The sequence below is a fragment of the Aristolochia californica genome, unplaced genomic scaffold (assembly GCF_029961685.1).
Source record: "Aristolochia californica isolate CCGP_79_NKW_82.1479 unplaced genomic scaffold, dmAriCali1.0.hap1 SCAF_10, whole genome shotgun sequence".
Lineage (NCBI taxonomy): Eukaryota > Viridiplantae > Streptophyta > Magnoliopsida > Piperales > Aristolochiaceae > Aristolochia > Aristolochia californica.
The window spans coordinates 2,333,565-2,348,185 of NW_027181771.1; the positions used below are offsets into that span (position 1 = coordinate 2,333,565).

The 14,621-nt window shown below is 38.8% G+C and overlaps 3 protein-coding genes across 4 annotated transcripts; 1 reads left to right on the forward strand and 2 right to left on the reverse strand.

The window, feature by feature from the left end:
• Positions 1-2,551: 2,551 nt before the first annotated feature.
• LOC137942700 (uncharacterized) lies at positions 2,552-4,452 on the reverse strand. 2 transcript variants are annotated; one of them, XM_068788436.1, is made up of 5 exons: positions 4,197-4,452; positions 3,950-4,031; positions 3,059-3,217; positions 2,891-2,965; positions 2,552-2,788 (listed from the first exon to the last, which is right to left on the reverse strand). In XM_068788436.1, the coding sequence occupies exons 1-4, from the start codon at positions 4,383-4,385 to the stop codon at positions 2,901-2,903; spliced, it is 495 nt and encodes a 164-aa protein (XP_068644537.1). In that variant the 5' UTR covers positions 4,386-4,452; the 3' UTR covers positions 2,552-2,788; positions 2,891-2,900. The 2 variants fall into 2 exon arrangements, with proteins under 2 accessions (XP_068644537.1, XP_068644536.1); XM_068788435.1 differs by having other exon boundaries at positions 3,938-4,031.
• Positions 4,453-4,669: 217 nt separating this feature from the next.
• Positions 4,670-11,924, forward strand: LOC137967123 (threonine--tRNA ligase, chloroplastic/mitochondrial 2). Its single transcript, XM_068813575.1, has 8 exons — positions 4,670-5,039; positions 7,225-7,371; positions 7,506-7,653; positions 8,173-8,426; positions 9,061-9,438; positions 10,304-10,612; positions 10,985-11,185; positions 11,542-11,924. The coding sequence occupies exons 1-8, from the start codon at positions 4,692-4,694 to the stop codon at positions 11,800-11,802; spliced, it is 2,046 nt and encodes a 681-aa protein (XP_068669676.1). The 5' UTR covers positions 4,670-4,691; the 3' UTR covers positions 11,803-11,924.
• Positions 11,925-11,978: 54 nt separating this feature from the next.
• Positions 11,979-14,519, reverse strand: LOC137967132 (tonoplast dicarboxylate transporter-like). Its single transcript, XM_068813586.1, has 6 exons — positions 13,893-14,519; positions 13,259-13,736; positions 13,070-13,113; positions 12,883-12,978; positions 12,238-12,748; positions 11,979-12,154 (listed from the first exon to the last, which is right to left on the reverse strand). The coding sequence occupies exons 1-6, from the start codon at positions 14,301-14,303 to the stop codon at positions 12,117-12,119; spliced, it is 1,578 nt and encodes a 525-aa protein (XP_068669687.1). The 5' UTR covers positions 14,304-14,519; the 3' UTR covers positions 11,979-12,116.
• Between the last annotated feature and the right edge of the window lie 102 nt (positions 14,520-14,621).

Genomic DNA, 14,621 nt, shown 5'->3' on the forward strand with positions numbered 1-14,621 from the left:
TTATGGTTAACAGCTCAACACACGAATCTTCCTCATTTGTCTCCAATATGCACCATATGGTGCAAAGGCCACATCAATGAACCCACAGGTGTTATACCTAGCTGCAGGCAGCTCCGACCTGTTGACGAAGCCCTGGTCATGAGTCTTCATGATCTCTTTCATTGTTTCAACTGTTGAATCAACGACAAGGGGCACTTCACCCATCTGCAAGTGCATTAGGCGTCCATACTTCTTGGCCAAGTCTTTGAGAATCTGGTGTGGGAGGGACCCTCCTACCAAATGGTGTACACTGCCTATCACTAGTAGCTTCCAAGGACCAGGGGGCAACTTTCGACCATCGAAACTTCTACCTTTCTTCTTCAACACTGATCAAAACAAGAAAAACTAGGATGAGGAATGGGGGAGTTGAAAGATGCAATCTATGGAAGGGAAGGAAATTTTTTTGTCTTTTGGTATAACTTTGTATCAACTTATAATAGGGAGTTTTGTTGTTACATGAAGTAAAGATGCCATGTGACTTGGAGAGGAACACTTCAATTATCTACACCTCATGCAACATTTATTTTACCCTTTTTTTCTTTAGTTTAATCACTCACTAGGACACCTGCGATCATGACAATCCTAAAGTATAATTTTCCTCGGGATCCCTGACTAAGCAACTTGGTGAGCATTGGAAAAACAAAAACAAACTAAATAAAGACTTTGTTTCCCAAGTTTTAAAATCAGGTTAAGGCCAAAAGAAGATATCAATCCTCATGTTTTAGAATAAATTTTCTTAAAGAATTGGTCAAATCATGTAGAGAAATTATTTGTGAGACAATTAAATAAGGATATTTTGGCTAATGGCAACGAATAGAAGATAATCAAACTTTTTTATTTTATAATGTTGGAATTGTAATACAGCTTTGAGGTTGGCATAGTTTAATCCTACATGAAGGGTACCACTACAATTAGGGAGCCTCCCATGTGACATTAAAACTTCAACTTGCAAAGAAATGATTTTTAGTCTTGAATCTTATTTGGCTGAAAAAGTTTGTCATCATGTTCTCCTCCTTATACAAATATTCTTGTCACATAAAAAAGGTATAACCCAACATGTGGAACTCTACAATTTAAGTTGTATCAGATACCACAAAATACCTCTTTCTTATACTTCCTTTTTAGAGGCCCAGCTTGCAAAAAATAAATATGTGAAAAATAAAAATAATTTCCAACCAAATGACAAAACTCCATACATCCGTTAGAAAAAAGATCACTAAATTTCAAAGGCAAACAAAACCCTATTTTAGGGTAATGAAAAAGAGTTTATTCACTTTATATTGATTCTTAAAAAAATACCACTTGGGTAAATAATAAAAGAATTGACTTAAGCAAGATGTTGTGTACACTCTTATTCTTTGCAGTAGTGGATTTATAAGCAATACCCCCAAGTTATAAAAATAATAAAAGACATATCAAATAAATATTAGAGGTTTAATAGCCTATGAAAATAAAAAATTATCAAAATAAAAAATAACCAATTTTATTTCTTAAAAATCTAGGAGAGACAATGAACACGTAACACAAACTTGGAAAAACTAGAAAGGAGCCTCAAGTTGCAATTGAGTTGACGGAACTGAGAAAGCTAAGGAAGTCAAATCCATCAATTCTTTGTCCAAGCACGATTTCTGTATTTGAACGGAAAACTGAATTAGAGTTTCTGAATTTAGAAACTCAAAAGGCATAACTCGATCAGATTCTCATCTCTCTATCTCTCGCTTTATCTCTAACTGTTTGTCGTACGATAAATGAAGAATCTATTCTAATTAGGAGTTCTGTTCTAGGTGTATGGTTTGTTCTATTCTAATTAGGAGTTATATTTCTAGGTGTAATGGTTTGTTCTGTTCTATGAGTTCTATCCGAATTTTCACCTCTTGGACTTGATTTTCACCTATTGTTTGTAATCTTTGGACAATAACTGAAATGATCACTCCACCATTCAAATGGTTTGTTCAAATGGTGCAACCCAGAAACGTTGCCAAAGAGATTTTTGAGCCTCAATTGAAGCAAATTTGTTCTTCAACTTTGTAAATCACTAGCCATTGTGTTTACCACCTTAAACCAAAAAAATGACCTTCTTAAAATATCTAAAATCTAGTTATAAATTTCTCTGTCTAAAAATTCTCTTAACGAATTTTATCAAATGATCCCCATTGAAATCACCCTTCTGCTTTTCCTCTGTTGACAAGGAATCAGCTCACAGGGGTGATTCCTTCTTCGACCACCAATCTTTCTAGACTTGCAATGCTTTCTCTGAGGTTTAACAGACCGAGTGGTGAGAACCCATCAAACATTGGTGCTTTATCCAGGCTTCCCTTCTTTGGATGAGAGGAAAAGCTCTCACTGGTTGTCCTACTCAAAATGGGTCTATCTCAATTCGTTTCTTAATATGATATGATTTTTCCTAATGTGTATGTGATATGTTCAAAATTATTTTTATGAATCTCTATAGTTGAACAACATAAACACTTCATGAACTTAAAATGATGATGTTGATGGATGATTGGGATTGGGGATGGTTGTACAAAAATCCGTTTAGAGACCCAGATTTAATTTTATGTATATATCCACTACATATGTCAAAAATTCCAGCAATATGCTTCTTCTACGAGTCAATACAGTGAGGACCATCCATCACAGTGACTTTATAATGAAATTGGCTTACCCCTGTATGGTTCTTCCTGTAGAGTTTCATCGAGTCAATTCAATTCTGATCACAGTTAGGCAATTGGAGAATTTACAATTTGACCTATCATCAAGTAGATTTTGATCAGCAGAAGATTTTGTGGAGCAAAGCCAAAAAAAATATCACCTAGTAGTGGCTCCAACTCATGCAATGAACCAAACATACCACCAAAAACTTAACCATTGGAACTCCGTAGCCACTCCAACACCTTTGGTTCACCAGTAAGGTACTGGACCAACTCTAGAGAAACAGATAAACGAGAGAAGAGCTACTCAGAAATCCAACATACTGACATGACACTGAAGTAAAATTTTCGATAAAAAAATTTGATACCTCCAGTATAATTGCGGCAATCATGTTCACCAATTCTGAGGTCTGTTTTCCAATTTTTGTTGAACTCGTTAGCTTGAGCTACAGCATCAGCATTGGAAACTCCAACTAACCAGCATCTCGTTTTAGGCAACTTTGGGAGCTTCCTCACTTGAACAACTCCTAGAAATGGATATGAGGCATGTTAGAGCTGGTGAGATAATTTGTCAATTACGATTTGGGTAAAATTAGGAATTTCAGCAGAATCGGTACAAAACTAGTTAATGTGTCAAGGTACTACTGTTCTACAAGGTTTCAGTAAGCCTTCCATCATATTCAAGTAGAAAGCTTCCAAGTTAGAGCTGGGTACTAGTCAATTTTAAAATCAATGGCTGAAGTTAGGAGGCCTCTTTCTAACTAACAGTGGATATTTCAAATCATGGATCCTTTTGAAACTACTCTTAACACTCCCTTTCATGTACACACTCTACCTATGCCTTCTACATAGGGAAAAAATTTGTGCAGAAGCTCAAACACAGATATATGTTTTAATAGCATGTCACCGCATCCATCCCAAAATGACTAGTTGAAGTTAATAAACTTCTTCCTAAGTAATAAGCACGAGATATAATCCTACATCCTTCTCTTAACACTACCTCGTCCTCCAAAATTTATTTAGAGACCAAAACATGTGAACAAAATAAAGTAGAAAATGTCCAAAGTAATCATATGATTAAGAGGTGAAGCAGCAGAGCATAAACTCTAGAACTGCATTATACCACCCAAATTTAGGTTCATTGCCTTCACATACATTTGTTTTGGTTAAAGGATTACATGTTACATAAGTAAATATATTAAGTCGTTCAGAATTTGCAAGTAGTAAATTAGAAATAAGCTATTCACCAGTGAGTTCACCTGGAACTTGTCTCCCAGACAGCGCCGTAAATGCCACGAATAGGTTCTCGGGATCTTCAGGTTGGAAATCAAACACAAAGACCTTCATGCAGTACAGTATAATTGCAGCAAAATTCAGCAAACACATTGACGACAATTTGCAAGATCAAGAGAAGCAATCTTTGCTAAAACATAAGAGAGACTAGAAAAAGACGGAATTCATTGAAAGTGCCTCAAAAGAGAACAAAAAACAAGATATGAAGAGAACCTGAGATTGAGGCGATTTTGTTCGAATGACGACCATATAGTGCTGCAAATCCCAGATATTTAGAGAGTAAGCTGCAGACATGAGCATCTGTCCGGGGCCTCTGGTTGCTCGCAGAGGCAACGCAGCGACGTACACTTGGTCTCTGCTTTGTAAAGAGGATTTTGGAGCAGCTACGAAGACAGACGACATCTAGGTACTCGATCCTTTCTGCTTTCTGGTTGCTGCAGATAAAATGCTTTCTCACCAAAAAAAAAAAAAAATACCTCTCACTCCCGTCAAACATTCTCAAACCTGGCCCATATGATCCATTTTTATTGACCACTAATGGGCCCAGCAAAGTAGAGTACGTTACACATCCGTCTCGCACAATGCTGGGCTCATGGGTATGGGGTCTAACCCAAAACGCGGCCCAACAAAGTGTTTTGATAAAGCTCGATTGTGCCACACTGGCTCCGCCACCTCCTACAGCATTTCACCACCACACGAGAGTGAGGGATGAATGTTCTACACAGAATAGCGTCGTCCTCTCCAACCCTCGTCCTCTCTTCGTCCATTTTCCGTATACAAAGTTCAATTAATAAGTCTCACTCTTCCGTCCTCCCCTGCTTCAAAACCTTCTTCACCGTCTCCAAACGCGCCTTGCCGGGCAATGCCAGGATATCTGTTCATCGAATCAGGTCGGTTTCTGCGGCCTCCTCTTCAGCCACTGCCCCAGCCGTAGATGCCGAGCCAGTGGCGGAAGCTGATTCTCGGAGAAGGGCTCCGAAAGATGAACCTGCGGAGGAGAGAATTATCCTTCCTACCAATGAGTCGTCGGAGGGATTGCTTCGTATACGCCATACGGTAAATTATCTTTGTTGGTTTTTATTTTCCTGATTCCTTTTTCTGAATTTTTTTAATTTGGTCCAAAGGCTTCAAGTTTATAAATTTTTGAGTGCGTTAGAGAACATAGTCGCGGGATTTATTTACTTGAACTCTAGAGTTTTGGACGTAGTTGTTCTTCTGATGTCTTAGCCTGTAGTGTCCTAAAAAAAGGTAATTACTTGAGTGGGAGAAAGCCAAGGCCTACTAAAATTTTTATGGAGTTGAGTTCTTAATGACAATAAAAAATAACATATTCTAGTTGAGACATCTCCTCATCGCCGTGAAAACATCTCCACCACCTGTTGGACCGGGATTGCTGCTTCGGCTACCAACGAGATTTTAAGCCCCGGGCAACTGCCTCCAGGATAGAAAGTGCTGCCGTGATCTGATGCTTCAATTCTCTCGCATTAAGGAATAAGAAGTTCAAGGTCTGAAATTTGTTAGCAATGAGAGATGATTAGGAATATTTTGTTCTATTATTCCGCCTTCTTGTTGAATCTTACCTTCAATAGTTGGTCTATACCTCTTGTCCCAAATAGGCCAAACAATAGCAGCCAGAGTTTGGTGCCAAAAGTGGTCAGTTTTGGGAGAGAGAAGGGAGACAAACTATTGAAGAAGGTCAAGGAACAAGATGGTAAGTGAGGCTCAGAAGAAAATTTTGGATTACATCCATTATCATCAGTAGTACAGCATTTTTGGATAGCTGTTTATTACTCAAAATTTGGTCTTTGAGGGCACACCAAAAGAAATGAGAAACCCAAGGGTGGCAAGAAAAATCCAAAAGAGAGTAATGGGAAGACTTCTGGACCAATTGAAATGGATTTAAGAGTGATAAGTCTTGACTCAGTGTGTAAACTCTTGATGCAGGTAACTTCTAAATCAAACAAAAAAATGACAATTTTTTGTCGTTTTATTATCCTACTGTCCATTGTTTCTGCTAGTGATGCTACCATCTTCTAGTCTAGGGACAAACTGAAACTTTAAACTTCTAATTATTATTATGATTGTTGTTGTTGTTGTTATTATTATTATTGTTCTTGTTGTTATTTGAGTCAGATGCACCCTCCAAGATACAGTAAAAGGCCTTGGAGATTTAAACTGAAGGTTTCACAATGAGGCCATAGAGTAGGCTCTTACTATACTATGTTATCATAGTTTATTTGAATTTGAGTTTATATTAAAGAGAAGAAAACATTTGAGGAGAGGTAGGCAGGTCCACACAAGAGAAAAATGTAGAAAAGTACAAAAGAAAAAGGACCAGGTTCAATCAGACAAGTGACCATACATGACAAGGTTTTCATTAGGTATACTGTTTTTAACGTGAATGATCTGCTGAAATCTTAACTTAGTGCGGCCATTGACTCTAACAAATAGAATTGGAAATGGCAAGATCATAAGCTGCTTCACAATAATGTTCTGGCCTCTTAAGCGATTGATCATCCTTCTTAATCTAGTTAGTGTTTACTGGGTCCCTATCAATGATTGAAGGTTCTCATAAGAACTGGAGATACATCTGGTATTCTTGGAAAAGGATGAAGGTCTGGTTTTGTAGAGCCACTAATGCAAAGGGACCAAATATGTTCATTGTGGTCCTAAAAGCACCCTTCCATTGTCAGCTGGATCTTGAATGTGAATGGAGGCGCCATAAGTATTACATTTGAGATTACCTTTTCATGAAGTATATGTATTTGAGACTTTTGATGGCTGCTCCCAGCTAAGGCTATTAGCTTCCAGAATCTCTTGGTTGTGGCATTTATTTAGATGTAAGCTTCTTGTGATTACATAGGAGCTTCTGATAATCTCTTCCAGCTAAAGGCAAGTAGGCTTCTTGTGAGTACTTGCCCAAAAGAAACAATTGTGCTGGATTGTGCTTTCAGTAATAGGTCTAATGGAGCTATTTTACTTTCAACAGTTCTTAGGTTTCTTTCTTTTTGATATACAAAGGGACAGCAGTGTGAGACAGCAGTTTGTTACTATCATCATTAATGTTGTTGTTGTTATGACTGTTATTTTTACAATTGTTATTATTGTTGGTTTCTATCTTTCTGTTTTTTTGTCGATTTTCTTTGACTTCCAAGATGTCCTTCTTTGTAATATAGAACTTTATTCATCATGTCATTAAATGTGTCTGCTTCTTTGACCGTTAGATTTTGTATAATTGCAGTGTGCACATGTTATGGCTATGGCTGTTCAGAAATTGTTCCCCAACGCTAAAGTGACTATAGGTCCATGGATAGAGAATGGGTTTTATTATGACTTTGATACGGAACCTCTAACGGACAAAGATTTGAAGAGGATTAAGAAGGAGATGGTGAGAGAAAATCCTTCAACCATAGTGTATCTTCCATTTCCTCTAAAAGGAATTACCAAATGTATATAGCTTGGGGAAGTATTCATTAACTTATGGTTTCAGGGTACGGAATTTATTTGTTGCATCATCTGTAGGATCGCATCATAAGCAGAGATCTACCATTAGTGAGGGAAGAAGTTTCAAGGTATGAAGCTCAAAAGAGAATTATGGCGATTGGTGAACCTTACAAAATGGAGATCTTGGAAAGCATCAAGGAAGATCCTATCACCATCTACCATATAGGTAAGTTTTATTTTTACCTTCATTTTGATTAATTTAAGTTGCTTCTGTCTGAACTTCAGTTTCTCTGAGTTCAGATACCAATGCAGCCTGTTGTTTTCTTTTCCAGAATGAAGCTTGCTCTATATTCTCTTTCATACTTTCTGTATACACCTTTCTTTCTTCTCAGTACAAATATCATAATGACATTAACTAGCCTGCAATATATCAGGTTGTTTTGAGCGTCTTCAGCAGTTGCAATGGTAGCCAAGTTTGAATTCGTTCTGGTCTGTACATTCACAATTTATCTTTGTTCATCCTATCCTTGGATAGACTGGTCTAACAATTTGGTCTATGGGTTGTATGGATCCATTGTTTTTGCCTATATATGCTGTGTTTGTTTTATGTGTATAATCTCATGTTCTCTCTTTTCTTCTGGTTTCTCTTAGAAGTCTATTTTCTTAAGGATTTCTGAACACTTCCATAATATTCTTGCAGCATGATTTCTCAAGTTTTATTAACTGCAACTTACATATTAAACAGGGAATGAGTGGTGGGATCTTTGTGCTGGACCCCACGTGGAGACAACTGGAAATATAAATAGAAAGGCCGTTGAACTTGAATCTGTTGCTGGGGCCTATTGGAGGGGAGACGAGACCAAACCTATGCTGCAAAGGATCTATGGCACAGCATGGGAGACTGAAGAGCAATTGAAAGCATACCTTCACTTCAAAGAGGAGGCAAAACGGCGGGACCATCGGAGACTAGGCCAGGATCTTGATTTGTTCTCTATTCAGGTACTTATGTTTCACTATCTTACATTTAGGGTGTAGGGAAAGTTGTTCCATCTGCCTGATTACCCTTCACAATGCTTTATTCCCTTATTAGCCTACATTTAAAGTGGCCTCCACCTCCCTGTCCATCAAATAAGTTCGTTCAGACTGATTCTCTATTCAAGTGGGCTACACTAACACGTTGCTTTTTGGTTGGGGAGATGTAACAATAAGATTGTACCATCCGGATATGTGTCACCAAATCCATTTGTCTGAAAACCTAATTGTGAACTTCAGGTTCAAGGTGCAAATGGCTGATTGTCAGTCTGTGTTGTGGGACTAACAAATTTGTTATGAGATTTTTGCTTCATGCATTGTGGTGGAACATGTGATCCTGGTCTTCATTCTGCAACCTCCTGCTCATGTCTTCCTCCACTGATTTTTACTTCCTGAAAGACAACGCAATTTTTTTTTCTTGATCCCTTGCTTTATATTATTGGTTTTCAATGTGTTCTTGTTGTTGTTTTGATGAATTTTCTCAAACCTGCTCCTTTCCATCGGAAAGCATCCTTCAGTAACTTATAGTTTCTTTAGAAATGATTTGTCATATTTCTATCTGGTATTAGAATGACAAGTGTCTTCCAATTCCATTTTGCAGGATGAAGCAGGTGGAGGGCTAGTGTTTTGGCATCCAAAAGGTGCCATAATTAGACACCTAATTGAAGACTCGTGGAGAAAAATTCACATGCAACATGGATATGAGTTTCTATATACTCCCCATGTGGCAAAAGGTGAACTCTGGAAGATCAGTGGTCACTTGGATTTCTACAAAGAAAATATGTTTGATCAAATGGAAATTGAGGATGAACTCTATCAGCTTCGCCCAATGAACTGTCCATACCATATTCTGGTTTATAAAAGGAAACTTAACTCTTACAGAGATTTTCCAATCAGGGTTGCAGAGTTGGGAACAGTCTATCGGTATGAGTTATCTGGAAGTTTACATGGCCTTTTTCGTGTCAGAGGCTTCACCCAGGTAACCTATCCAGTAATAGTCCTCTATCGTAACTAATTTATAGGATGCTACAGTTATGTTTCACAGGATAGAGTCTTGCAGAAAAATATCTTTGCAATCCAACTTAATCTCACAAGGAAAAAAAAAGAGATGGTTAAAGCCACTGTTGTCTGTAGCAAAACTGCCCTGATTAGGAGGTATTGACGGAATTTAGAGTGGTTTTTTAGAGCAGGATTTACCGAGGCTATTACTCTGGCATTAACAAATAGTTTATGCCACTGTCATCATAGACTTCTGTACTTTTACTCAAGTAATCTTATTTCATTAGCGCATTATGTTTTGTAACTTAGTTAATGCACACTGTGTATCTATTTGGAAGCTCATTAAATAACCTTTGATTATTATATTAGTTATCTGTTTTGGAACCCTGGATCTACAAATTGATCAGAGGTATTTATTAGTTTAGCAAACTTTATGCCTTGGTTTTTTCAATTGGAAGGTAACTAGTTGATACAACTTTTTGCTTATAAGATTTTAGGCAATAATCTCCTAGCTACTTTTGGTAATGCTGATGCTAGTCCTTCTTTGAATGATTAGGTCAAAGAAATATTGAGAGAGTATGTCTTGTGTGATTCTTGAATTGTTCATGCTCAACAAAATCAAGTTAGTTGCTACAAATAGGACCATAAGTGCAAATATGATTATTAAATTAAATTATGCTTTTTCATCTTCCTTTCTATCAAGTACCTCACTCTGGCACTCATCAAGGTACCAAATGCATTTTAGAACCACTTGGCTTACAAAAACCGAATTCTTGGAAGGGTCATCTTATGCGGCAATTTATATTGTTTGCTGACAGAAAGGTCTTCTTTAATACTTGTTGCAGGATGATGCACATATTTTCTGTTTAGAGGATCAGATTAAAGATGAGATAAGGGGAGTCCTCGATCTAACTGAAGAAATACTACTTCAATTTGGTTTTAGGAAGTATGAAGTGAATCTTTCTACAAGGCCAGAGAAATCAGTGGGTGGTGATGATATATGGGAAAAGGCAACAGCTGCACTTCGAGAAGCCCTAGATGACAAAGGGTGGCCCTACCGATTAGACGAGGGTGGGGGTGCATTCTATGGTCCAAAAATTGATCTTAAGATTGAAGATGCTCTTGGAAGGAAGTGGCAATGCTCCACTGTGCAGGTATTTTATTTTGGTAGATATTTAACGGCTCTGCAGCTGCCTTAACGGAATACTTAATTTGAAGTTCTATTTACATGCTAATTAAAGGATCTTAGTGTGGGTGAGCCAGGGCTTGAAGTTCTTCCAGTCTCAGAATTGTCATTCATCTTGTGAACTAATGTCAACCACCCTATATTTTTAATATGAGTATGCAATTTAGATGACAGCACTTGTGAACTTGAAACATCAATCTTTCAGCATTCATTATTTTTATTTTGTCAAGGGTTCTCGAAAGTACATTCCAAAGCAGAAGGTCTCTTGTAAGATCTATCTTTCACTCTAACATGTTTGCCCATAAAATTTGATATTGATAATGCCTCTTGATGATTGCAGGTGGATTTCAATTTACCTCAGAGGTTTGACATTTTCTATGTTGACTCGAACTCAAGCAAGAAGCGTCCTATAATGATCCATAGAGCTGTACTTGGATCCTTGGAGCGGTTTTTTGGGGTTCTGATAGAGCACTATGCTGGTGATTTTCCACTATGGCTTGCACCTATCCAAACCCGCATACTTCCTGTCACTGATACAGAGGTTTGATCTCTTACTCTCTCTCTCTCTCTCTCTCTCTCTTCCTCCCTCTCTCTCTTGATCAGGCCACATGGGAAGGTTTCTAGTGTAGGGTATTGGGTTCAAGTCTATCTGAGGTTATGGGGTATAGTGTGTTTGTGTGATCAGCATTCTACCTAAAAATAGGTATTTAATACGAAAAAGGCTATATAATTATTCTTAGGAATTATTAGAGGAGATGATTGATTGGGCATTTGGGAAATGAGTTTTGGGACAATTTTTTTACTTTATTGACCATCAATGGCATGATTTTTGGGATGAGCGTGTTGACAAATGCTTGGATATATCATTACTTGTTTGACCTTGATTTTATGTTCTAGGTTACGTACTGCAATGAAGTGCTTAGCAAATTCAAATCTCAAGGAATCCGAGCCGAACTCTGTCATGGAGAGCGTCTCCCTAAACTTATAAGAACTGCAGAGAAGCAGAAGATTCCTTTGATGGCAGTAGTGGGTCCTAAAGAAGTACAGAGTGGAACCGTTACAGTTAGATCTAGGTTCAGTGGGGAGCTTGGGACCATGACTGTTGACGATTTCATCAACCGAGTTCAGGATGCTGTTCAAGACCGAACGTCAGTGTAGAACCATCGCTTTACATAGATTGCCTTGTGATTCTATAATTTTTATAGATAAATAACATTTATACAAGTGTAAATCAAAAAATGATATTCAAATTTGCATAAGAGACTTGAGTGTTGGCTAAATGTTCTATTCTGTTTGCCTGTTTGCCTTCTTCTTTATAGCTGATGTCCAAGAGATGCAGAACAGATAATTCAAATAACGTGCTTGATTGTCAACAGAAATGCTTGCAAGTTTTACAATCTCAATATTTCTCTCAGCGGTGGGCATCTCAACCAGCGGAACTTGCAGCTAACCTGTCTCCAGTGCTGTACATGTCATGCAAACTGATGAGTAGCTCGGAAGACGAGAGGACCTGCAGATGTCAAAGTAGAATAATGTGAGAGAAACTTCAACATTGCACTAGGAGATTTTTCTGAAGTATCTATGGTGGTTTACCCAGTGTAGGCATCAAAACAGAGAGTGTCACAATTCCAGCGACCTTCAGTGGCAAACCAGTCTTGATCATGTCTTTGATGTCAATATGTCCTGTTGAGAATCCGACAATGTTGGACGGTGTACTCGTTGGCAGGAGGAACGAAAACTGTGCTCCAACGGAACCCGGAACCATTAGAAGAAGGGGGTTTATGTTCATGGGTTTGGCCAGTTGGATGAGGAGAGGAAGAACGAGTGTAGTTGTAGAATTGTTGGATGTGAACTCCGTGATGGCACTGCTTACGAGGCAGATGATCGGAGCAACAGCTAGATATGGAGTTGTCTCTAAGAAAGATAAGGTATTGGAGAGCACGTCTGCAAGGTTGCTGGTGCGAACACCGTCGGCTATGGCGAAACCAGCACCAAGTAGTAGAACTATGTTCCATGGCAGCTTCTTGCATTTGTTCCAGTCCATCAGCTTCTCCCCTTTTTGCTTCCTATTTGGGATTATGAACAATAGGGTTGCCATCAAAACCTACATGACCAAAAACCCAAGTTATATAAACCTGCAATTCTGCTGAAGAAACCATTTTTAAAATTACAGTTTGTTGGATCACTGGAGTGCTGTTTTCTTTCTTTTTTTATGTGATGGTAGTAAAACAAACTTACACTGGCAGAACCATCGCCCACACGGCCATGAAAGAGAACACTCCATCCAGGGACGTCATCTGTTAAGCTTCTCGTCATCCACAGAACTACAAGCATCTACACAGACCCAGAAGGAAATTTGATTATTTGTCCCATCCAAACCATCAAAATCTTTCAGAAATTCAATTTTGGATCTCTTGAGACATACAGAGAAGACAGCCAAAACCATCTTTTCAGCAAAAGCCATTGGACCTGACAAAGTAAACCCAGTAAATTAAAGCACAAACAAAGCATCACAATTGAGAATTCTCTTAATATTCAAGAAATCGAAGCATTATAAAGCAATACCGAAACGAATGATCTGATCAAATGCAAAAAATATGTGTATCAATTTTACCTAATAATTGGAGCTCTTTCTTCAAATCGGATTTATCCAAATAAGGCGCAAGCGTAGTTGCAGAGTTTTTTGACAAGTAAAGAATGCAGAGAATGCCCCAGAGGGCAAAGAAAATGAGCAGGGCGAGTGGGAACCCAAAAAGAAACCAAGTACTGAAGCTAAGAGGCTTCTCATTAGGGAAGGAGCTGTGCCACATCCCTGCTAATATGAGATTGACACCGGTTCCTGTCAACGTGCTCATCCCGCCGACTGCCGCCGAGTAGATCACCCCGAGGACCACTGCCTTGCAGAACCGGGTGATATCCGATCCCGTCGAGCTGCCTGCCGGAAACCGTTGGAGAATTCCGGTCGCCACCGGCATCATCAACATTGCTGCAGCCACATTATGCATCCACATGCTTACAAAAGTTGTTGTTGCGCATATCCCCAGCAGCAGGAGTCTTGGTTTCAGAGGTTCTCCACAAAAGAGCAGGGTTATCTGTTCCACTAGAAAGAGCCCCATCAGCTTCCATGAACAACAAAACATGCAGCATAAATCGGTGATCACAGAGAACAGTTAAAATTTGACAAACAGGCTAGCTCTTCATCTGAGTTTCAAAAGGCAAAGAAAGTGAAAAATTCACAAGAAACTCACATTCAAGGCGAGTCTCCTATGGATGTTGTAGTGCTCTACTGCCAGGGCCAGTATGAAGCTACCCAGCACCAGGGCGATTATATCATCCATGTAAGATTTCGCCACCGCATCGGCCGAGGCGATGCCGAAGATAGGGAAGAGGAAGAGAGGTGTCATAGAGGTGATGGGCATGGGCACAGCTTCAGTGAACCACCATATGAATATCCATGAAAGCACTGCCAACATGGCTGTGGTCTCCTTGGAGCCATCAAGCGTGACAAAGAAGTAAATGAGCAAGCATGTCACTGGGCCTGCTGCTATGGAGAGGTTGTTTGCAGTTAAAACTGATTTCAGAAAGGCAAGACAGCCTCCTTGATTTGGAGTAGAGGATTGGATTGGTAGAAGTAATGGGGTGGTCTTCGAATGATCCATGTTCTGGGTGCGAATGCCTCTGAGAGCTCAAATGGGTATCTGGGTGGAGAGATATAAAAGGAACTCAATGATTCAATCAAACTTGAATAAGTGAATTGAAAGAAGAAAAAAAGGTCGCCGAGAGAGAAGACAGTTAGAAACGACACGTCCTTGAATATCCAGGTTCTCTGCAAGAATGAGTAATTGGAAGATTTGACACGAGAAGCAGCAGCCCAACTGTAGATGAGTTCGTCAGAAATATATAAAGAATATTGACTTATATCATCGATCATTTTAGCTTCATTTCACAGCCTTAAAAATTTATATAAAATTTGTGAA